The sequence below is a fragment of the Globicephala melas genome, chromosome 4, assembly GCF_963455315.2.
Source record: "Globicephala melas chromosome 4, mGloMel1.2, whole genome shotgun sequence".
NCBI lineage: Eukaryota > Metazoa > Chordata > Mammalia > Artiodactyla > Delphinidae > Globicephala > Globicephala melas.
In genome coordinates, this window is record NC_083317.1 from 105,660,471 (window position 1) to 105,684,110 (window position 23,640).

The window sequence follows — 23,640 nt, forward strand, 5'->3', positions numbered from 1 at the left end:
CCCCTCCTCACCCCCCCTTAAAGGAGGAGGGGGCTCTCTCTAAACAGGGACGAGAGAGTAACAGTAGGCGGTAGCAGGGCGGGGCTCCAAGAGCAGCCTCGGTAGGAGCCAGCTCCCAGGCAGCGGCTTGCAGAATCGGAAGGAGGGAGACAGGGAGGGAAGGAGGAAGACAGGGAGGGAAGGAGCTGGCGGCCCCGCCCCAGGCCCCGCCCAGCCCGAAGAAGGAGGGCTGACTTTTTCCGCCCGGGGGACTCGGCAGCAGGCAGGACGGGGGTGCCCTTCCCTTCCTGTGAAGCTCGAGCAGCCCCACGCAAGCCCAGCCGCCGCTCACCAAGAATGGCAATCCCTCCGACCCACTACCCGGCCTCCAGGGCGGCCTCGGTGGTAGAGAGCTGCATCAACTACCAGCAGGGCAGCCCCCACAAGGTGTTTCTGGTGCAGACAGTCAAACAAGCCAGCCTGCAGGTGAGTCGGGCAGAGGGTGGTGGCGGCACCTGCTACCGTTCCCCCCACCGTCGAGGGTCTCAGCTCCACCTGCTCCTGACTCCCCACACCCCTTGCCCGTTTTGGGCCTCAAGGCTAGCTGTCTCTCTAGAGGAGTTGGCTTTTCTGGGCTTGGGCTACACTCCAGTCTCTGGGGACAGCCCCAGGGCTGTTTGTTGTTTTTACGGGAAGGCAGAGACACTGATGGTTTTTATGGGCCCTGCTACAAGGAAATCGGTAAATGTTCTCAATTGGGGCGGCTTCTCCCCTTTCCCCAAGTGAAACTTATAGGAATCATTTTCAAAAGGATCTTAAAACTGGCGCTATGTTTAGCATCTACTACTCCAATCTGGGCCAAGAGAAGCTCCCGTCTTGCAAAAGATTCTTCACTGCCTGAATTTTAAGATCAATCCTTTATTAGACTCTTAGACCAAAATGAAGGGGTAAACAAAAAGCAACAGAAACTGACAAAGCAGAGTAAAAGTACTGTGGCCTGAAGCTTCACTTCAACCATCCAAACACTACTGCCAGTGACTGCTGTGAATGATGGGCCCCCTCTGGCTAAAGGGTTAAATTTAAACTGCTCAAGACCTCAGCAACCACTAAGCTTGTTTCCGTTTTACTAAAATCTAATAGATTTGAGACTGTCCCTTATTTATCTGACAGAAGTTTAACTGCTAACAGTCTTTAAGAGCTGACAGGGAGTAAATGTTATTTCAAAACCACACAACATAATTAGGTACAAATTCTCCATTACATCTTGATTCAAAAGTGAAATATCTAAACGTCTGTCTGTTATAAAATTTGTTAACGCATCATTTTGCAGGTCCACTAACATACAAGTAAAAGCAGTACTTAACACTCTCTAACCACTTCGCAGTATGCTGCCTCAAAATGGAATTCATCTTCATTGAACACTATTTGGAGGGTACATAAGGGTTTATGAAAAGGCTTTTCAATGGTGCATCCTATCTGTCACCTTTAGAATTAAAATTTTCAAAATTTCTTACGTGGAATTTAGGATCACAGATCCAGAGGTTAGAGTACTCTGATGACTGAAAGTGAATTATAACCGATTTTATTTATATATGCTTTTATCTCACCCTCTTATTCTCATCCAAAATAACCCTGCTAGAGGACCTGCTAAATTAGATGTCACAAACATGGTGACATTCCTTGGTCAAGGTGTAAGGCCTTAATCATTTACCCCCAACAGTCAGCACCATGCCCAACCAAATGAGAATGGGTTCTTCTAACAATGTAAAGAAATTGAGTTATTGTTATAATAACACATTTTCTTAATTTTAGGATATTCCGGGAAGAGGACGAAAGTATTGCCTTAAATTTTCTGTGGAAGAAATTATCCAAAAAGTAAGTGAAATGTCATGTTATTATGAAATAAAATTTGATTCCTAATATTCCATATCACCTCTGCTGATCAAATCATAGGGTTAATTTGGTTTTTAAAAGAGTTGTTGTAAAATCCCTGCCTCAAAAAAAAAATGATCACCATACAAAGGTCAGTTTTTACTTTTTGTGTATTCTGAGATACACTTAGTATTTCTATCACACTGTTTAGAAAAGAGACTCTATATACTTCAGTTCAAATAAACTTCCTTTAAAAATGTTACATACTCACAGGCCAGTATGAATTTATGCCTAATATGAACAAGTGTAATAATGAACTCTACAATCATCATCACTTTTTAAATGTCTGTTTCATTCTGTTTTTCATTTCTTTTATTTAAAGAAAGCAAGTGCTTTCTGAGATATTTATGAGCAATAGAATGGCCAACTGATACCACTGTGTTCAGATAAGAATCTTTCAGTAATGGGGCAGGGAAATTTAAAAAATACATACACCTGTCAAATTATTAATGAGACAAACTTAAAAGGAAGGAACTGCCACTTGTACCATAACCATCCTGAGATTTAAAAAAGCTTGCCCTTTTGTTAAGCATAATTAAGAAGAGATACAGGCTAACATAAGGAGATTCGTTAAAAGGCATTTGAGCTGCTTGATAGTCATCTTTACAAAGCAGAACCAACGCTACAATCTTCTCATTTTATATTTGGATATAGATTGCAGAATCTGAGTTTGAAATTTCTGTTATTTCAGGAGGAGAGAATAAGAGTAATGGACAGACTTAAAAAAAGTAACCAGAGTCTAGAGTTGGTATATAAAGACAGACTAAACTCTGCCTTACAAATGGACTTCCCATTAATACTGAAATACATAGTTTAAAATGAATTTACAAGATTATGAGACCTTATATGTTATAAAATAAGTTACCTATTTTAGATACCTCTAAGAAAATTATTGGGCCACCACCAGTTAGATACCTCTGGAATAGGTACACTCAGGTCAAGTCTGAAACAACATCATTAGGGGGGCGATGCTTTAAATGTTATAACTCAAAGAACAATAATCAGTAATGGATGTCCATCTACATGTAAAGATCTTTCACAAAATGTTTCAAACAGCAAGTTACAGTGAATTGCACAGCTGACGTACTGTACCCTCCAATGGGACAAGATACTGCACCAGAAGTCAACTTCACATTTGAAGGAGAAATTGGAAAGAACCCAGATGAGGAAGATAATACATTTTATCATAGACTCAAGTCTATGAAGGAACCACTAGAAGCACAAAATATTCCAGGTATATAACTATATGGCACGGAAAAATATTTTTTTCGACTTTAAGATCAATATCAATTACCTATGCTCAAAATTGTTAGATGTTAACATTATGCTGGCAATATACTGACTTTTGCAAAAATATTTATTACTAATCTAATTCAACAACAAAAAAGCCTTGAAACTTTATAGATCAATCTATGGCTTAATTAAATTAATTACTTTCTGTACACATTTGAAGAAAACTAAGACATGACTTAAAATTTAGATTTTTTTTAAAGGTTAATACTGTATATATAAAATAATTCCATTTATCATATAAATGTTTCCCTCACCAGACAGTTTTGGAAATGTACCTCAGGAAATGAAGCCAGTTCAACATTTAGCCTGGGTTGCCTGTGGTTATATAATATGGCAAAATTCCACTGAAAATACATGGTATAAAATGGCAAAAATTCAAACTGTCAAGCAAGTGGTAAGTAATTTCTATAAAATACACTATTAACAGATTTAATATTTACTGAAGGTGTTATAATTCATGATTGGATGAATAGTGCCCCTTTAGTCATTTTGTATTTAAGATAGTGAAGTCAGTATTTGAAGGAGAAGTCAGTTATCAAGGCTAGAGAAGGTGAAGCTGCAGTTTCAAGAGAGTGAAGTCTTGAATTATAAATAATTTGGCAATAGTTTTTGTGTGCAGCTTAATACAGATTATTTCCTTTTGCAACCTAAGTTTTGTGTTCAAATTACTATAATCATGTGATACTGAAACCACCTCTGCTTTTCTCCTCTAGTGAAATGGTAGTGTCAGAGCTAGAGATATGGCTGGATTTTTTTCCCCCAGGATCAGCTGGAACAAAAATATTAGCATCTCAGTCTTTGTGAAGCTTGCTGTATATAATTATCTTTTATAACCCATTTAGTCATAATTGACAACCTCATATCTTACTTGTTGCTAGCCTTGTATTTTAAGTTTGATATGACTATTCCAAACTGCCTCTTTCTAGACCTTAAAGAGATTAAATTCTTTGAGTTTAGCTTTATTAAGAGGTTTAAAAGAAAAACAAAATATGTCAACTAGTAGTATTCAATGGAATACAAGAAAAATACTCTGTAAGAGAAAAGCACTTTCCATTGGCTTGTTTCAGTTTGTTGATAACAAACTGCAAGGCAGTTGGAGCACCTTTACTCCACAAGCTTTTGCAGCCACTTATTAGATAACTTTGGACACTGGAGGACAGGATACCAATTACAGTACTCAGAGTGTAATGCCAAATACCTAGCATCACTATCTATAACACTTTAAGAGAGCCTTTTTCTAATGCATTTTTGTAGATAGCAACCTTGGTTACAACACTCCTATAGGGGCACTGAGGCTCAGATAATTGAGTAGCTGGGTCCACGTTACAGAGGATATACAATCACAATCATGATTTTCAAGCCATGTTTTTATAGCAAAATATGCAGTGTTACTGCTTTATGAAATAAATTTCCTGTAACCCTTCACTAAATTGAAGTTTTAAAGCATTAATGAAAATCCCAACAGAAGAGTTTAACCACTGCTTCAGCGTGTATATATTATATATCTTTACCTATTATGATCCAACACGTAAGAAACCTTCCTGATTTTTACCTTATCCTTAAAGGACATTCTTTGTTGATATAGTCAAAGAAGGGATTGCTTCAAGATACTATGAAGGAGAGAAGAGTACAGTTTTATTTGATCCTGGGGCCATATTTATAATTACTGTCAACCAAAGGAGCCACAGGAGTTTGTGCTGCCTCTTGGAGTCTAGGGCTTGTTTCAATACATCAGTTATAAGCCTTAAAGAGCCTTGGGTGAGTACAGCAAATTTCTGACGACCATGGTTTGAAACTCTGTAGATGCAATATTTCTGTGCAGCTGATAGTATAAATACTTTATATGTCCAAAGCAATAAGCAGCATAGATCAAAGCTTTAGTTACAAAATCAAACATTACATTTTATTATTTTCAGTTTTTTAAAAGAGAATTTCTATTATAAAATTGGTTTCCTTTAGTGTAAACTCTCATTTCAGTAGTTTATATCCCTTAAACGATGCTTTTCTGAATAATGGAAACATTAAGGAATTTAAATGACAAATTATAGACTCTAATGTTCTTAGCTACCACAACTCAGAAACTAAAAACAGAAAGGGTAAATGATTTTTAGAGTAACAAATTTTTTAAAAATCATGATTTTAAAATGTAGTTTGAAAAAAATCTTATTTATAAGAGAATAGTTTTTCTGCCAGGCTAAATAAATTATGACATTCAATTTTTAATTTTACTTAAGTGGAAGTATTACTGTCATCTACTAATGAAAGCTGATTCTTAAAATTATCATTTTTGCCAATGATATCAAGTTTTAAATGCAGGTTTTTATTTTTTATTATAGCAAAGAAATGATGACTTCATTGAGTTAGACTACACCATTCTACTTCATGACATTGCATCTCAGGTAGAGTATCATTTTCCTTTATTTGATGCTACTTTGAAAATTGAGACTCATTTTGTAGCCACAGTATGCCTTATTAATTTTGACTCTAAATCAGAATTCATATAAATTCAAATAGGCACCAGGTTGAAATATATTACACTTGCAGCAATTTAACTTGTTTTGTGCTTTCTTTATGAGGACTGTTTTGTTTCTAACAAAATATAAACCCAACTGTTTCCTTAATTGTTTTCTGAATTTTATCATAGCATCGGTTTCCTTTACTTGCAGGAGATTATTCCTTGGCAAATGCAAGTTCTCTGGCATCCACAATATGGTACTAAAGTAAAACATAATAGCCGTCTACCAAAGGAAGCACAATTGGAATAAATGAAGACTGTAACATTCGATGAAGTATAAACATGCTTATTAATGACGTGTATACCAGTCTTCATTGATATCTAGCTTAAAGGGTCAGACAAATCTCGTAAGTGTCCCTTTGTATAAACGGCCTGAACTACAGAACTATATAGCTTCCATAATAAAGAGCATCACAATGTAAAAGTGTCTTATCAACAGTAATAGTGCTATGTATATCCCCTAATAAAAAGCTTTAAATTCCAGCCTCATAGTTTATGTTTAATCGTTTTGCATACTTACGGGACAGGGGCCGTAATGGTTTCTCTGAAAGCAACTTTTGGCTTTCCTGTGATACAAGGACAGCCATATTCTCTTTCCATCCTCTAAAAAGAGCAGGAGAGATCTTTTTGATATATTTAAATTAAAAAAATAATAAACTAAAGGAAGAAAAATCCTAAGAATCTCAAATACCTTAGAAGCATTCATTTAAATATGATAAGCAAATGATAAATCTTAAATCACTTAAGTACCTTATGAGGATAAATACATGATATTAAGCAATACAAACTGCTTTTACAGATTTTATATAAATGAATTCTAATTTAGAATGATTAATTTATACTTACCTCCAATTAATCTATCCACTAAAACTTTATCTTTGCTCCATTTTATTACATATTTACTGGAATAGTATATGAATCTGCTGTCATAATTTTCTACTATCTCAACTTCAAAGATATAATCAGAACCAGAATTTTTAATCGTAAGTCACATATATTTTGTTTTCGTTCACATACACACAAGACCTTTCCTAGGTAAGCAGGAGCCCCATCTACCCACTTGTTTATCTCCATTATAATGATCTTCAAGTAGTGACTTGAGAAGAAAACAGGCAAGAAATGGCCTGAAGAGTGGGTACTGGTGGGCCGATTTCTCAGCAGGTTTCTCCCTGAGGTTGTCTTCCTAAGGCTGAGACCAGGATACACTCGACCCAAGGGACCATAACCTAGGGATGGATCAATGGTCTTACTGCAAATCCCCTGAGCCTTGATTCTAGAAGTCTGCAATGTTTTACGAATAAAAAGATTTAGAAACCAAAAGTAATTAATTAGTAACACACACTGGAAGAAGCAGTATACCACATCTAGATACAAAAACCAGAGTGAAGCTTGAAGAACCACTATTAGTTTACAACCATTAGATTGAGAATTATCGACTTTTAACAAAACATAGACATAAATAAAGTGAATTTAACTTCTTTGTTATTCATTACCTGAGCATAGATTTCCAGGTGTAATTCTCCCATTCCAGATACAATTGTCTCTTTGCTCTCAGTGTCAAAGTGGACTTTAAATGTGGGATCTTCTCTTGTAAACCTGCCAATGCCTTTTGAAAATTTTTCCAGATCATTCTTTAAAAAAAGAAAATCATTACACATTTTACTAAGCATGGTAAGCAATGAAATTGTTGAAAAAACTTTAATGAATGAAATCAAATACATGAACAGTTAAAAAATAAAAATGATCTACCATCTAGTTTCTAGGCTATATCCTTTTAATATGAGAGCTTGGATACCACACAGCCAAGACAGCAGGGAACAGCTAACTGAGAGAATTTTCTTTTCACACCAAGATACAGGAGTCCAAGACTTAACTCTATGCCCTTTCCTATTATATTGACAAAAACTGTCCATTTGTGGAAAACTGCCCATAAAGCGGAAAGCAGAATCTGTGTTACTGTGTTATATTTTAGAAATCCTATACATAATCAAAGGAATCAGCATGGTTACCAAGATTCTACTGTAGATTCAAGAGGGCAGTTAAGACCAACACTAGGCAAATGCACATGAGACCTCTCCCTTTCAAAACTATCTGCTTGGATGCGGTTTGATGCACCTTTATTCTCCTTAGATGTAACTTCCTCATGTGGTAAGCAGAATAATGGTCTTCTAAGGACATGCCCTAATCCCCCCCAAACCTGTGACTGTTACCTTACACGGCAAAGGGGACTCAGCAGATGTAAGTAAGGTTACAGACTTTGAGATGGGGAGATTATCATGAATAATCTGGACAGGCCCAATTAAACTGCATGGGCCTTTAAAAATGGAAGCTGAGGGACTTCCCTGGTGGCGGGCGCAGTGGTTAAGAATCCGCCTGCCAATGCAGGGGACACGGGTTCAATCCCTGGTCTGGGAAGATCCCACATGCCACAGAGCAACTAAGCCTGTGCACCACAACTACTGAGCTTGCGCTCTTAGAGCCCACGAGCCACAACTACTGAGCCCACACGCCGCAACTACAGAAGCCCATGTGCTCTAGGGCCCATGTGCTGCAACTACTGAGCCTGCATGATGCAACTACTGAAGGCTGCATGCCTAGAGCCTGTGCTCCGCCACAAGAGAAGCCACTGCAATGAGAAGCCTGTGCACTGCAATGAAGAGTAGCCCTGCTCGCCGCACATGCACAGCAACGAAGACCCAATGCAGCCAAAAAAAATTTTTTTTAATAAAATAAAATAAAAATGGAAGCTGAATGAAGAAAGGTAGTGGAGAGATGGGAAGAGAAAAAGAAGAGACAGGAGATATTTGAAACATGAGAGGGGCTCATTTTGCTGTTGCTGGCATTGAAGACAGGAGGAAGGGGGCTATGAGCAGCCTCTAGAAGCTACAAACAGCCCTCAGGTGACAGCAAGGAAATGAGGACCCCAGTCCTACAACAAGGAGCTGAATTCTACCAACAATTTGAGTAAGCAAGGAACTAAACTGTCCCCTAGAGCCTCCAAGAAAGAAACAACACAGCCTTGCCAATACTTGATTGTAGCCCATTAAGAACTGTGTCCGAATTGTGGCCTACACAACTGTAAAATAATACATCTGTGCTGTTTTAAGCCACTAAGTTTTTGCTAATTTCTTACAGCAGCAATAGAAAACTAACATGCCCCAATCACCAATATTAACAGCTATCACATGTGGCTGAAGATGTGTTATGTGTTTTGTATACGTTATCTCAAATTCTAACCACAAGGCTGCACGACAGAATTATCCATGTTTTACAGGTGAGGAAACTAGGTACAGACAAGTTACTCAAGTCCACAGAGCTAGCTGGGCTTGAATCCTGGGTTAGTCTATCTCCAAAGTCTTTTCCCTTTTTCCTGCACTAGCCAGGGACTCTCAACTTACTAGAAGATCACCCCTGCCCCACTACTGAGATTCAGGGTTTTATGCAGTGATTTTATTATTTGATATATATTAATTCTCCAGGAAGCAGACAACCCCAAGACACCAAAAAACCTTTTGAATATTGATGCATTTGATTTCCCTCCATGATTGTGAACTATCAACAGTTAAATGTCTTACATGAACTCTGGAGTTAGGAATAAAGAAGAAGAATATCTTTAACTTCTAGTCCTTCATCTTCTGAAGGGAAAAGCAACCAATCTGGCAAAGTACTTGGAGCAAACTGTGGCATCTCACTGTGGTAAGATGTAAAGCTCGCCTTTCAACTTTCTGAGACAGAGTGACTGAACGTTTCCTGCCACCTCAACATTCTCTTTTCTATAATGAGAAGGGCCTGGAAAATCTCAGTTCCTCAAAATAGATGAAGTAGTTGCTGTTAATATATCCACAAGACAATAAATCAGAATACGTTCTGTAAATGATAGTATCCAGATGATAAGAAATCATAAAATGTTTACTCAATGCATGAATGAGTTAATGTCAATATATCACGTTAAAATGACTGTTATGAATGTAACTAACTTAAGAACTAAACAATTATGTTTCAAGATCAGGACTAATTCCAATGACAAGCAATGCATATGCAGAACCTATTCAAGCAATTTTGGCTAAAAAGCTAAATGACATCAAATCCAATCATAAAACTTTGTATTTGAAAGTGAGTCAAAACAGTCTTGTTTGAAGGCCTTCCATGTTATAGTCAGACATTTACTTCATAACTACCACAGACGTAGAGATGTGTTATAATCCATAAGGCAATTAATCTACGCAATATTTTAATATACTTTACAGTGAGGTTTTTCTGCAACTTAGGACAAATGCCTCAGTTGCCTCTCTTCCATCTCTTATGATCTGAATCTAGGAAGTTACTCACACTTAACACTCCAGAGCCAATGATATACCTTTACTATAGTAAAGAGTTATAAAGCACAGTCTCATGAATACTTTAATACCATCAACTTCTTCAAATATACTGTGAAGTACTTACTACTAATAGACTGGTAAATTTTAAAAGGTGATCTGAATACCGAAAGAGGAAATAGAGACCAAAAGACTGCTGGTTATCACAAGACACCATGTGCATTGTGGAGACAGACAAAAAAGAGCTCAAGTTTTTACTGTGATATACTGAGCGTTAAATCAAACTCCTACCTTGTTAGAAGGCTTCATTGCTATTGAAATGACAGGATCAGGAACATGAATTGACTCCTAAAATATTTTTCAAAGAACAGAGAAGAATTCAAATACAGTACCGTATGTGTCAGGGATGGATTAATTTTAATGTTCTCCTTTACAACAGAACAAAAGACAAATACTAGTCAACATCTTAGGGTAGACAAATATATCTTGGTCTGTTTTTCCTTAAATAAATGAATATACTAACATATATAGGTGTCCACTTATATGATCTCCTCCCTCCCAAAATAACAAAAATAAAGCATCTATTTACTTAACTGTTTAAGACCCTTAAGTTTGTTGACACTTTCAGTTTAACATAATCGTTACGTATAATGAATTCAAATGCTGAGATGTGGAATACTTATTAGCTAGTGGCTACATCTGCTATAGCTATCTTCTGATAAGTTATTTAATCAAAATATACTGCCATCACTGATAAGAGAAGCAGAGAAAGGGACTAGATTCTTTATACATATGGTATCTCATTTAATCAGTCACAACTCTGAGAGGCAGATATTATTATCCCCATTTTACAAATAGAAGCATTAAAGGCCTGGCAAGAAGAATAACTAACTTGGCCAAGGGCCAGCAGGTAGCACAGGGCAGAGGTAAGACTGACCAGGGTCTATTTGCCTCAATGCCTGAGTACTTCCCACAACCTCCAGTCCCTTCATATTGGTAATGACAAGTTTAGAAAAAACCTTATCAATAATACTTGTCAAAAAGTCCCCTTATCTAGATCCCCCAAAAACCTTTACAGATTTATGATTTTTGTAGTGTCCTAACTTCACATGTAAAACCATAGACATTAGAGAGTATTTTACACAAAAAAGCTAAATTATAAACTTAAGAATTCATCATATGATACAGGAGCTATTATAGTGCTCATCTGTTATGTTGGACCAGTTCTTATATAAACAACCCACTGTAAATTCCTTCCCTGCAAATCACCTATACCCTGTGTACTCATATTCGTCCTTTACTGAATGAATTCAGGAGAGGGAGCACCCTCATGAACACATGGTCATACTGTGCAAGAGCCTGCTGTCCTGTGGGGGCAAAAAGGGGAGGAGTAAAGGGGACTGAAAGGCGGGGACTGAAAGGTGGGAATTGCCCGAGCATGCTCTTCCCTTCAGTCTCCCTCAGTGATGAAAAGGGACCTATGAGTTCCACAAGGCAGGCTGTGTACAGTAAGTGGGACTGTCTAGTTGCATCCTGCCTGCAGGGCAGGGTTCTGTTCTGTCATGCTGCCCCTGGAGTCTAGCCAAAATGTTACAGCCTGCTCTTACAGTTCTCTAGGGGATTGAGGGAAGGGTCCAAGCTCCAGCTGCCGAGTTAATAAGGAAGGAGCACTTGGCTGGGACTAGCCTGATGACGGTGACAGCAATTAGAGGTGTGCCCACAATGGGGAGGCACATCTCAGGGTAGGAGTCAGCGCTACACACGCCAGGTTACCTGGTGGAGATTCTCCCTCCATGCTAAACCCTGGAGAATGGTGGAATGATTTTACTATGAAAAACCAGGTAAGTTAGCTAACAGAGCACTTGTTTAGCTGACATTAAAAGAGCCATAACCAACCTACAGTTGATGCCCGTGGCACTCAATGAAAACTTCTGTGGTTGTTTTTCTGAAGTACTAAAACATAGACTTTTGAAACGCAAGTGATAAACAGCTTTGAAGTTAAATGACTTACCATAGAAAGGCCACTATTATCTTTGTTTGTGAATGTGTCTCCACTAGCACAGTCAATGCCAAACAATGCACAGATGTCTCCGGCAAACACTTCCTCAATATCCTAAATAAAGAATACAATATGACACTTGCAAGTAATACAAACCAGGACATCATAACTAAAAAGTAACTGCACAATGAACACATTGTACACAAACAAACGTGGCAGAATCTCACCATGAATTCCACGAAGAAGGAATTAGATAGAATCAATGCAACACCAACAATCAACCACGGCAAGATATACCTTCAACAGGGCCCTTATTTAAACCATACCTCAACTGACAAGATTTTACTTTAAATGGAAACTCCGAGCTATGGCATCTTTACTTGGAGGATCTGCAGTACTGACGGAACACAGAACCTCACGGTTCTAAAGTTATTTCTATAGAATTAAAAAGCACGTAGTATAGAATGAATAAACAACAAGGTCTTACTGTATAGCACAGGGAACTATATTCAATATCCTGTGATAAACCATAATGGAAAAGAATATGAAAAAGAATGTATATATATGTATAACTGAGTCACTTTGCTGTACAGCAGTAATTAACACAACATTGTAATTCAACTATACTTCAATTAAGAAATAAATTTTAAAAAGATAAATTCAAAAAAATAAAAAATACAATTCTATCAGAAAGAAAAAAAGAAAAACAAACAAAAAACATGTAGTACTATATGTGCTGCCACAGTCCAACAATGAGATGTGTATGACAAAGGCATACAAGGAAAACCTGCAAAGGAAGTTTTGGAAAACAAAGGCAGGAGAATGGAGTCTACTGTACTTAAAATAATCTTAATTTCTCACAGATGCAGGCAGTTAAAAAAACACAGGAAATCTAAAAAAACACAAGAATAAAGCACTGGTTCCTCTAAACTTCCTAGTCTTTTTTATATTGACAGTTCATTAATAACAGCCGTGGCTGTGAATGAGCAAGTGTGTGTGTCTTGCTTTACTGGTTACACAGCTGTACGGATCTCCTAGCTTCTGGCCCATGAAAGAGCTGTAACAATCACTAATCCCTCTAGCCTGCCCCCTGCTGCCTATCTCAAAAAAGAGCAATGACGTCTAATTTTGAAAGACTGCCTGTTCATTTTCCAGGAGATAAAAAAGTTATGGCCACTGAAAATTTCTGAATGTCGTAACATTTTGCTTAGACTAATAAATTTCTCTAGGAATATAGAGCTGAATTGAGAAAGGGTGCAAGAAGGAGACAACCTCACACACTTGGTATTCCTGCCAAACCTTAACCCTATGGACCACAGAAGGCTAGGACAGATTCAGAGCCAATTCAAGGATTCAAGCCATAAGCCAAAGTTTATCTCCCAGACTAGACCTTCAGAGGTTTTAAATGCTCAGATGAATTCTGGCATCAATATGGCCCTTCTGGGGGTTGGTTCTACTTCCATATTTCAGGAAGTAAATCTACTGAACAATGTGGGAAGTTATGTATGAATTTATTACTCTCATTTACCTTTGAGAACCACAGTTCCACTGTGCTAAAAACCTATTATACTCTTCGTAAGGATAGCTCTTGAGGAAAGTGTTGAATCTTGTGCTCCGAATCTTAGGGAACTAATGTCCCTTTTCCTTAACCTTGGCCACTGAGGAAATACAGCTAACTCACAAATGGTGGTTTTAAATGTGTTCCTGACATTTGCTAATTTAGCCTACACCAAAGTGCCACATGAGAATTGTAGCCCACCTAACTAAAAAGGAAGAAGCTAGGAAAACACATTCAACTAGAAGTGATTTTCTTGTGGGGCTCAGGATACCAAGAAGGTAGATATATTTCACTTGCATTAGAGAAATTTCTGATCTCACAACAATGCCCAGGTACTCGCCTCCATCATGTCGGCATGCATGTGAACCAGCCGTTGCACCCGTACTTTCTTTCTCGTCCTCGTATTATAGATGGTATCACCCTTCTTCAACTGTCCTTGATAATTTCGAACATAAGTTAACTGTCCAAATCGACCTGCCTAGAAGTCAAGATTGGATAAGGTCAGAAAGAATGAAAAAGAAACACAGGAATCAAAATTAAGAGGAAAACTTCACAACTACCTTCAAATATCTGCTATCAGTTTTAGTAGTACAACTTATACACATGCTTCAGTTTGTTGTCATAAACTACTTTAATACTAGTTTTGAATATAGATAAGTTAAATGGTTGTTCTTTGATATCAAAATCCAAGATACTACTTTTGCTTCCTCTAAGTTATTAGAAAAAGTTTTAAAATTTATATAATAAGGAAGTTATTCCATAAGTTCAGTTTAATACAAGAAGACATAAAAATAAGGTATAATTATTAGAAAGACAACAATGTTGGAGAAACTAACATTGTTAGTTAGACTACATGTTAGAGAAACTTTGAGAGTCACCTGGAAAGCTATACAAATAAGAGTTCTGTAAAGTGACTGAATATAAAATGAATAATCAAGGATCATTTCCTCCTGAATAGTAACACTAACTTATTAGGTAAGTATTTAAAAGTTGCCAATTCTTCCCATGTTAATTTCCAGGTTTAACACAATAGCAATAAAAATCAGAAGAGGAATTTTTAAACATTTTATTAGTGACTTTAATATTAGAAGAATGGATAAAAATAGAAAATAACTCTGATATAAGAATATATTAAATACTCCAAAACATAAATAGTATAAAACTAGCACAAATTAAACTGAACAGCCCATAGGGTATAGTATAAATATCTAAAATGTTTAATTAATTTGTCAATAGAAGATAAATGACACATGACAATCAATGAAAAAATATAACATTGTTCAAAAACTGGTAACTAGACAACTGGTCTTCTATTTGAAGGCAGAGGAAATACATTTAGATCCTACCTCACAGCATTCAGCAAAACAAATTCCAACTGGATTAACAATGAACAAAACAAGAAACCCCACCACAAAGAAGGAGAAAGAAAAGTAAATCTTTACAAAATATAATCAAAGAGGAAGATTTATAAGGTTAAAAATGAGATAATGACTAAAGACAAAGACTGATGTATTTGTCTATGTAAATTTTAAACTGCAAATTGTTTTTTAAAAAACTTTATTAGAGAAAGGCTCGTACAAATAAGTAAAACACTTTGACTCTAATTTTAAAAAAGGAAAGACAAAAGAAATAAAGAGGCAATTACAAAAGAGGAAATACAATTCCATAATGAATATATGGAAAAATGTTCTCTATTATTAGGAATTAAGGCAAGATAAAGTATTAAAATACTATTTTCATTTATGAAATCAGTAATGATTTTTAATAAACAATACTCAATGCTGATAAAGATTCACTGAAATAATCTAACATATACATTAATTCTGAGTATGAAAGCAATCTGGCAATATAAATCATTAAATATTAAAATATTTCATACCTGTTACTCAATAATTACAATTCTGAGGATCCTAAGAAAAATATTCCTAAATATATATTTTTAAAAGCTTTATGCATAAAAATTGTCACTGCAATGTTATTTCTACTTTTTAATTTAAAATTACTTTTTCTGGTTTTAGAAGTAATAAAAAACATACTGTAAAAATTTAAAAATAAAAACTAGGAAAAAGCCCTCCCCAATATAATTCCATCCCAGAAATAACCACTCTTTAACACTTTCAAATTACCCAACTTTTTTCCCACTTAAAATATTATACACAGAAGCAATAACACAACAAAAAGCACACCCAGTCCCCAAATGTTGGTTTCTAATACCATTCACAATTAAAAGAAATCAGGGCTCTTAGAGAAATGGCTGATTCTAGGGCTGGGGCAGGGAATATACAACGTAAGCCTGGAGAATCCTGTAGTGCCAGAAAGTAAGCAAGTATTCAAAAAAGCAAAATACGGTGGAATGTCTAAGGGGCACAGAAGCCAGGTGAAACAGCTCCAATGGCCAAAACTGGTCAATCTGGCAACAAAATAAGTAACATACCACTGGATTATAACTCAAAGTACAAACTAAATATCCACGAGTCCATACTGATAAAAATAAATGATTGAATAAATAAATATATGGGGAGAAAAGACAATTCTCTTATACAGAAGAATCTCAAATAACTTACATAGATACTGCTCCCTCAAGGAGGAAGAAAATAATTCCCAGCCCTTAAGTGTGGGTTGTGCCCAGGAACCTTCTTCTAAAGAGTCAATATGGAACGGGGTAGAGGGGAAAGTAACTTTACAGTGGAGAAACCTGTAACCAAATATTTCCTAAGAGTCATTTTATAATAGGAATAAAAGCCTAACAGAAAAGAAAATTTCTATATATAGCAGTTAAATACATTAGAAAGCAACTTACCTCCAGTTTAAAAGCCAGGCCTACAAATGGATGGGAATTGTCTCTTTTGGGGTTCATTAAGATTTTGGTTTTCTCTTGTGAGTCACTTAAAATAAAAGAAATACACATTTATGAGATGCAATATTTCATATTTCTTTTATATTAATTTGTTTCATCAGAATATTATCTGAGAAGAAGCACATGTGCAGTAAACACTTCTGGGCTGATTCATAAGTGAAATTTCACTGAAAGGGATCAATAAGAATAACTTTTCTGGTCTTAATTACTGCATTGTGACAGGACCAGAGCAGAATAAAAAACACAAAAATAGTCTGGCAGAAAAAGAAAAATTATCAATGAGAACTTCAAAATTTTTGTTTCTTAAAGCATTAAAAAAAAATACAATTGGTTCCAAATGAGTAAATTTTCTAATGATGTAAACTTTGATAATGAAATAAATCATATTTCTAACTTACAAATAGAATATATGGGAAGGTATAATAAATATTTTTCTCTATGCCAAAATCGTTACCCAAATAGAAATGGAGATTGATTTTTGTAAATTATGGGGAAAAACCCACAATCACAACTACAAGAACCATTCTTAAATACTTTCCCAGTGCACAAATGTTAAAGTCTTTGTGCATAAATTAAAAATCAATTTCCAAGACTTACTCCTGATTGAGAATAGCATAATTTTGGACTTCAGATGGATTTGGGAGGTATTCTAAAACAGCATCTAAAAGAGGCTGAACTCCTTTGTTCTTCAAGGCGCTTCCCAAAAAGACAGGAGTAAATGACCTATTTAGAGTGGCTCTTCGAATTGCGAGCTACAAACGAAAAAAATTAATGATTAGTTTATCTTAAAGTTATTTTGTGTTTCAGATCAATTACAAAGTGACAAATCAATGAAATGAATTGGTACTCTTTGGAGTACTGGCTCTGGTGAAGACTGGAATCAGGTTCTCTATAACTTAAGATCAAAATACAAAAAAAGAAAAAAAAAGAAAAAAGGCTATTTAACTTTCAACACTGCAATTGCTTTCAACACTCCTGGAATGTCACTAACTTTCAATTTGGCAAAAAAAAGAAAAAGATATATATATACACACATACATAGAAAATAAACACACACACAGAACAGTGTAAGCAGTATGTTAACAATTGTGTAAGATAGAGGGAACAGCAACACACACACACACACACACACACACACACAAAAGTCTCTGGAAAGATACACCAGAAACTATTAACTGGCAACCTGTTTTAGGGACAGGGCAGAGAACTGGGCAGATGGGAGCCAGGTGGGAGACTTTTTCCTGTGTACCTTTGTATAGTTGTTAAATGTTTAAATGATATGAAAGTTTAAACGATATGAAAGTATCACCTATTAAAAAAACATTTAACTGATTTGTTTTCTTTTTTAAAGGACATACATACAGGAAGCCAAACAGTATAAACTGCTCATAAATTAAGGGCTGTGATAGTAACAAGGCTCTAAAATAACGACCTCCTGGTCACGTCCCAACCCCTCGTGCAAGCACCGTCCATGTGTCCCAGCCTCATTCCTTACTGGCTACTGGCCTCAGAGGGAGCAGTGGACCTTTAGCTCTAGCAGCTGGAAGAGGCCAACAGCAGTGCTGTGCTGTGGCCACAACCCACCACTGCAGAAATATGCAGCTGCATACAATTATTTCTCAGTCCTCAGGAAAAACAGAAAACTAGTTATCCTAAAAAGCTTAAAGCAAAACATTTATAACCACAATTTCTAAACATCACAATGAAAAGTAGGATAACAGCTGAGCACAATAAAAGGAGTATAAAAAGGAGAAAATAGGCATGGTAAGAAAGCAATTACTATTTGGAGCTATCTTAAAACACTTGCCTTTGCTGTTGCTAGGGACCAGAAATGGCTTGGTCACTAATCACTTAGGCTACCCTAGGCCACAACGTCAGGTCTTTGACTTTCCAACCCTCCCTATATGCAACAGTAGGAACATATGAATCTTACCACGCTTAACTTTACATCCATTGAATAGAGAAACACATGAACATGGTTGATAAATAGAAAAAAGGAGAAATTAAAGCTAACCCTATACCAGCCTAACAAAAGCTTTATTTTCCGGAAAATTTCCCTAACTTTTATAAGAATCACATTCACACTTGAAAACCGTTGCCTTTCCACTGTCCCTAATAACAATATACCCAACAACAACATAGAAACTAAAGTACACCCACGTATCCTGGCAGAAAACAGTAAACATAGCAGGGCTAAAACTGTCCTCCTTATAAAGGCCTGCTTGCAAGGCTGGGCCCCTGGCTGAGGCCTGGGGATCTGGATTTCTGGGAGGTTCCCAGCATTCCCAGAACTGGTAAGACTGGTTCACTGTGCCTATACTGTTGTACAAACAATGTAATGTGTGCTAAACACCTACTTTCCTTCTGCGAGTCTGGGATTTGGTACATGCTAGGCAGCGGGTGTCTATGTGACCAGCCCCCAGTAAAACCTTGGCACTGAGTTTCTAATGAGTTTCCCTGGTAGACATCATTTCACAGGTGCACTCACAACTTTCCGCTGGAGGAAACAGGCAAGCACTGCAAGACTGCACTGGATGCCTGGGAGCTTACGCCTGGTTTCTTCTGGACTTCACCTCATGTGCCTTTGCCCTTTGCTGATTTTGCTTTGTATCCTTTCACTGTAATAAATCATAGCCATGAGTGTGATTATGTGCTGAGTCCTTACTCCTAGTGAATCACAGAATCTGACATATTCCCTTTCATAGATCGAAACCTAACTCTCTACTGTGGTTCCTGGGTTACGGTGCTTGACTTCAATTAAGGCCCAGACCTATACTTTCCTACGTGGTGCTCCTTACTCATCAGAGAGCTGAGGTGATAAGGCCTTTGTGAATGGTAAAGAACTCAAGCTATGAGATAAATTAGTAAGCATCTCAGCTTCAACAGGGTTCTTTCCTTGTGCATTTGATCTATAAACTCCCTGAGTGCAATGTCTTACACACAATAATTACTTGTCCGATCTCTGCTAAGGGCACCAAGTGGTTTGGCAAAATAAATATCAGTCTTTTTATGATTTTTATTTTTATGATAAAATATACATAACAAAATTGACTATCTTTACAATTTTTAAGTGTACAGTTCAGTGGCATCAAGTACATTCACATTGCTGTTACCACTATCCACCTCCAGAACTTTTCACCATCCCAAACTGAAACTCTGTACCCACTAAACTTCCCATTCTTCCCCCCACCAGCCCCTGGTAACCACTATTCTACTTTCTGTCTCTAGGAATTTGACTATTCTGGGTACCTCACAGAAGTGGAATCATACAATATTTGTCCTTTTATGTCCTTTTACGTCTGGCTTATTTCACTTAACGTCATGTCCTCAAGACGCACCCATACTGTAGCATGTATAAAATCTGATTCCTTTTTAAAGCCAAAAAATACCCTCCATTGTATGAATATACCAATTTTGTTTATTCATCCATTGATGGACATTGGGTTGTTTCCAACTTTTGGCTATTGTGAATCACGCTGCTATCAACACTGGTGTACAAATATCTGAGTCCCTCCTTTCAATTCTTTTGGGTACACAGAAGTGGAATCGCTGGATCATACGGCAGTTCTAGGTTTAATTTTTGAGAAATCACCATACTGTTTTCCACAGTACATGCATCATTTTACATTCCCCAGCAATGCACAAGGGTTCCAATTTCTCCATATCCTCACCAACACTTATTTTGTTTTTTAAATAATAGTCATCCTAATAAGTGGTATCTCACTGCGGTTTTGATTTGCTTTCCCTAATGATTAGTGATGCTGAGCATCTTTTCATGTGCTTATTGGCCATTTGTTATCTTCTATGGAGAACTGTCTATTTACAAACTGAATACCAGTTTTAGGCAGGGATCTTCTCTTTATTTTTTAAGAGCTGAACAATCAAGTAAAAAAATCTATACAGCCTTCCAAATAGTACAACAGGGTACGTTTCTAATTTATCTCCTTTCTTCTTAATAAGACTATGTCCAAGAGGTTGGCAGTGTAAGTATCTTTTTTCCTAAAACTATGACTCCTTTCCCATTTTACATAACTCACTACTTAAAAAAAGAGAATAATTTGCCATGTCAAATATTTTTTTAAGAAACCAATTATGTTAACAACTTTGCTCCGATTTCATTAATAAAACCCCTGCATAAAAGCACCATGTCCCTTCCCTGCAAAAAAAAAAACCCCAAAAGCCCTCTTTTTTCTTATTAATATAAGATTAATTTTGAGAGCACTTGCCTTTAAATCAGAAATTGAGGGAATTTTTTCTTCCAGAAACATCTCACCAAGTTGCTCATCTGAATTAGCAACACATTCAATCAGCTCCTGCCGGTGGTCAGCTGCTGCCGCCCTGAATTCTGCTGGAATTTCCCCATATCGAACAACCTGACTAAAAGTAGAAATGTTTTATTTTGGTACTTTAAGAATATTCAGTTAAATTGTAAATCAACTATACTCCAATAAAGATTAATTTAAAAAAAGAACATTCAATTAAACATATAAGCACCAATGAAAAAGATAAACTAATGGCCAAAATATTTTTTTAGATAAGAGCTCTGATATATTTGCGTTAAAATCACAAATAAGAAAAATGTGAATCTTTAAAATTCAGAATAGTGGGCAAAATACTTTAAACAAGCAAAGCAAACTGCTCAAGGTTGTACTACTAGTAAACAGATGAGCCATGATTCAAAGCTAAAATGACTCCAAAACCCATGAGTACAGGTGACCTTTGAACAACACAGGTTTGAACTGCACAGGTCCACTTATACACGGATTTTTTTCAATAAACATGAAAAAATATGTGTATAACATTGTATACAAAACTTGTATTGAAGTGGACAGCCTATCATTATATAGGAATAAGATAAGTGATATTTAATATGAAATTAATGTGTTAGTTTTCTTACTGTTTTATAACTTTGCTTTCAAAGAATTATATCACCATACAGTATGCCTTTCTCACATAATTAAAGACACTGTGTATCATCACAAGTAATTTTTTTAAGTCACAATGCTTCCAATACTGTATTATGAATATGATTATATGATATGCCATAAAAAATTCTATAACGACTCATTCATTAGCATACAGACTAGGCTACTGCATTACATCAATTACACTAGGCTACCATAAAGCAATATAGTGCTGCTTCTTCCTTATCAATGTATGAATTGTTATACCTGTATATAAATATGAATTTCTTTTCATATTTTATCTTTTCATTTTTGATATCTAGTGTTAGTAATACATATAACATCTACAGTGCTTTGACTCATATAAGATTTTACTGATGTATTACTTTCCATATTGATAAATACAGTACAATACTATAAATGTATTTTCTCCTCCTTATGATTTTCTTTAACATTTTCTTTTCTCTAGCTTACTTTATTTTAAGAATACAACATGTAACATACAAAATATGTGTCAATCAACTGTGTTATAGGTAAGGCTTCCAGTCAACAGTAGGCTATTAGTAGTTAAGTTTTGGGGGAGTCAAAAGTTATACTTGGATTTTCAACTGCACGGGGGGATCAGCACCTCTAACCCCCACATTGTTCAACTGTACTTGAAAATTCTATTAACCAAATTAATCAGAATATCACAGTCAGGACTTCCCTGGTGGTGCCGTGGTTAAGAATCTGCCTGCCAATACAGGGGACACGGGTTCGAGCCCTGGTCCGGGAAGATCCCACATGCCGCAGAGCAACTAAGCCCATGAGCCACAACTACTGAGCCTGCGCTCTAGAGCCCACAAGCCACAACTACCGAAGCCTGCACGCCTAGAGCCCGTGCTCCACAACAAGAGAAGCCACCACAATGAGAAGCCTGCGCACCGCAAGGAAGAGTAGCCCCCACTCGCCACAACTAGAGAAAGCCCACGTGCAGCAACAAAGAGCCAATGTAGCCAAAAATAAATAAATAAAATAAATTTATTAAAAACTCCATGTATCAGTTTTCATAATCTTTAAAAAAAAAACAAAAGAAGAATATCACAGTCTCTGACAAGCAGGATTAGAGACTTGACTATTCCTTTTCATTAATAGCAATTTTTAACACAGAACACTCCATTCTGTAGTTTTAAAAAAAAAAAGGTACTAACTATGACAGACTCTTCAACCTTGACCTCAGTTCTCCATCCCTCTAGGGGCCAGACAGGTAAGAGTCACAAATAAAATACAAAACAGAGAAATGGATATACTTGATATTTAGAAACATCAGTCTTAACATTTTAAAAGGATTTCTTTAAAAATGGAATCTAACGTCGAAAAATAACAAGCTTTTCAGAAACACATTCCTGGGGGGAAAAAAAAGGGAAAAGAAGCCAATTGCAAATAATTGCAAGTAGTCAGAAAATAATTCTTATTGTCCTAAAGAATGCTCTTCACAGCCTTCAGAACTTAATTTCTTCCATTCTGGCAAGCTCCCTCCTTCTTAGTCTTTCACGTCAGAATCTTCCTTTCAAAATGTACATACCCAGTGGTCTAGGGCTGGGAAAGGGGGCAGGTATGTTAAGAAGTTCCACCTGGGCTTCCCTGGTGGCGCAGTGGTTGAGAGTCTGCCTGCCGATGCAGGGGACATGGGTTCGTGACCCGGTCCGGGAAGATCCCACATGCTGCGGAGCGGCTAGGCCCTTGAGCCATGGCCGCTGAGACTGCGCGTCCGGAGCCTGTGCTCCGTAACGGGAGAGGCCACAACAGTGAGAGGCCCGTGGTTCTGATGTACAACAATGTTTAAAAGCCTCTGCTTCAGTAGGCAGAAACGTGTGCCCTGGGAATTCTGAGGAAGCAGATTTATTCATTTACTTAAAAATCTTTTTTGAGTCTCTATTTTGTACCAGACAGTTCTAGGGCTGGGTACAGCAGCAAATAAACCTGATAAAGATCCTTGTCCCTTACATTCTAAGGAGTGAGAGAGAAACTTTGTTGTCATTACTTAGTTGTCAAACAAAAAGTAAGAGTGAGAAATGCCTTGTCCACTGAATAGGCTTGGTCTTTTTCCCTACCTACAAGACGGTCGATAAGGATAAATTCTATATAGTTAACTGATCACAATGCCTTTCACCCACCTGCCAGACCAGCAATCTCAGTTCCATAGCAGAAAAAGGAAACCCCTAATAAAGGACCTGCGGAGAGAACTGCCAGGCTACTGGGTCCACGCTTCAGAACAAAGGTTCATTTATGACTCCCCAAATTGTCT

The 23,640-nt window shown here is 36.8% G+C and overlaps 2 protein-coding genes across 4 annotated transcripts in view; one reads left to right on the plus strand and one right to left on the minus strand.

The window, feature by feature from the left end:
• The window catches only part of GFM1 (G elongation factor mitochondrial 1), a 75,774-nt gene that overhangs the window by 45,963 nt on the left and 6,171 nt on the right, over nucleotides 1-23,640 (minus strand). For all 3 annotated transcript variants that reach the window (XM_060298481.2, XM_060298479.1, XM_030842343.2), the window contains exons 6-13: nucleotides 20,676-20,826; nucleotides 17,047-17,201; nucleotides 16,393-16,477; nucleotides 13,933-14,070; nucleotides 12,047-12,148; nucleotides 10,327-10,383; nucleotides 7,213-7,350; nucleotides 6,240-6,322 (exon numbers count right to left, since the gene is read on the minus strand). In XM_060298481.2, coding sequence (XP_060154464.1) covers nucleotides 6,240-6,322; nucleotides 7,213-7,350; nucleotides 10,327-10,383; nucleotides 12,047-12,148; nucleotides 13,933-14,070; nucleotides 16,393-16,477; nucleotides 17,047-17,201; nucleotides 20,676-20,826 — 909 coding nt within the window. The remainder of the gene's footprint in view (nucleotides 1-6,239; nucleotides 6,323-7,212; nucleotides 7,351-10,326; nucleotides 10,384-12,046; nucleotides 12,149-13,932; nucleotides 14,071-16,392; nucleotides 16,478-17,046; nucleotides 17,202-20,675; nucleotides 20,827-23,640) is intronic.
• On the plus strand, nucleotides 137-6,208 carry LXN (latexin). The gene is made up of 6 exons (XM_030842354.3): nucleotides 137-465; nucleotides 1,792-1,854; nucleotides 2,968-3,145; nucleotides 3,462-3,598; nucleotides 5,541-5,603; nucleotides 5,871-6,208. The coding sequence occupies exons 1-6, from the start codon at nucleotides 337-339 to the stop codon at nucleotides 5,967-5,969; spliced, it is 669 nt and encodes a 222-aa protein (XP_030698214.1). The 5' UTR covers nucleotides 137-336; the 3' UTR covers nucleotides 5,970-6,208.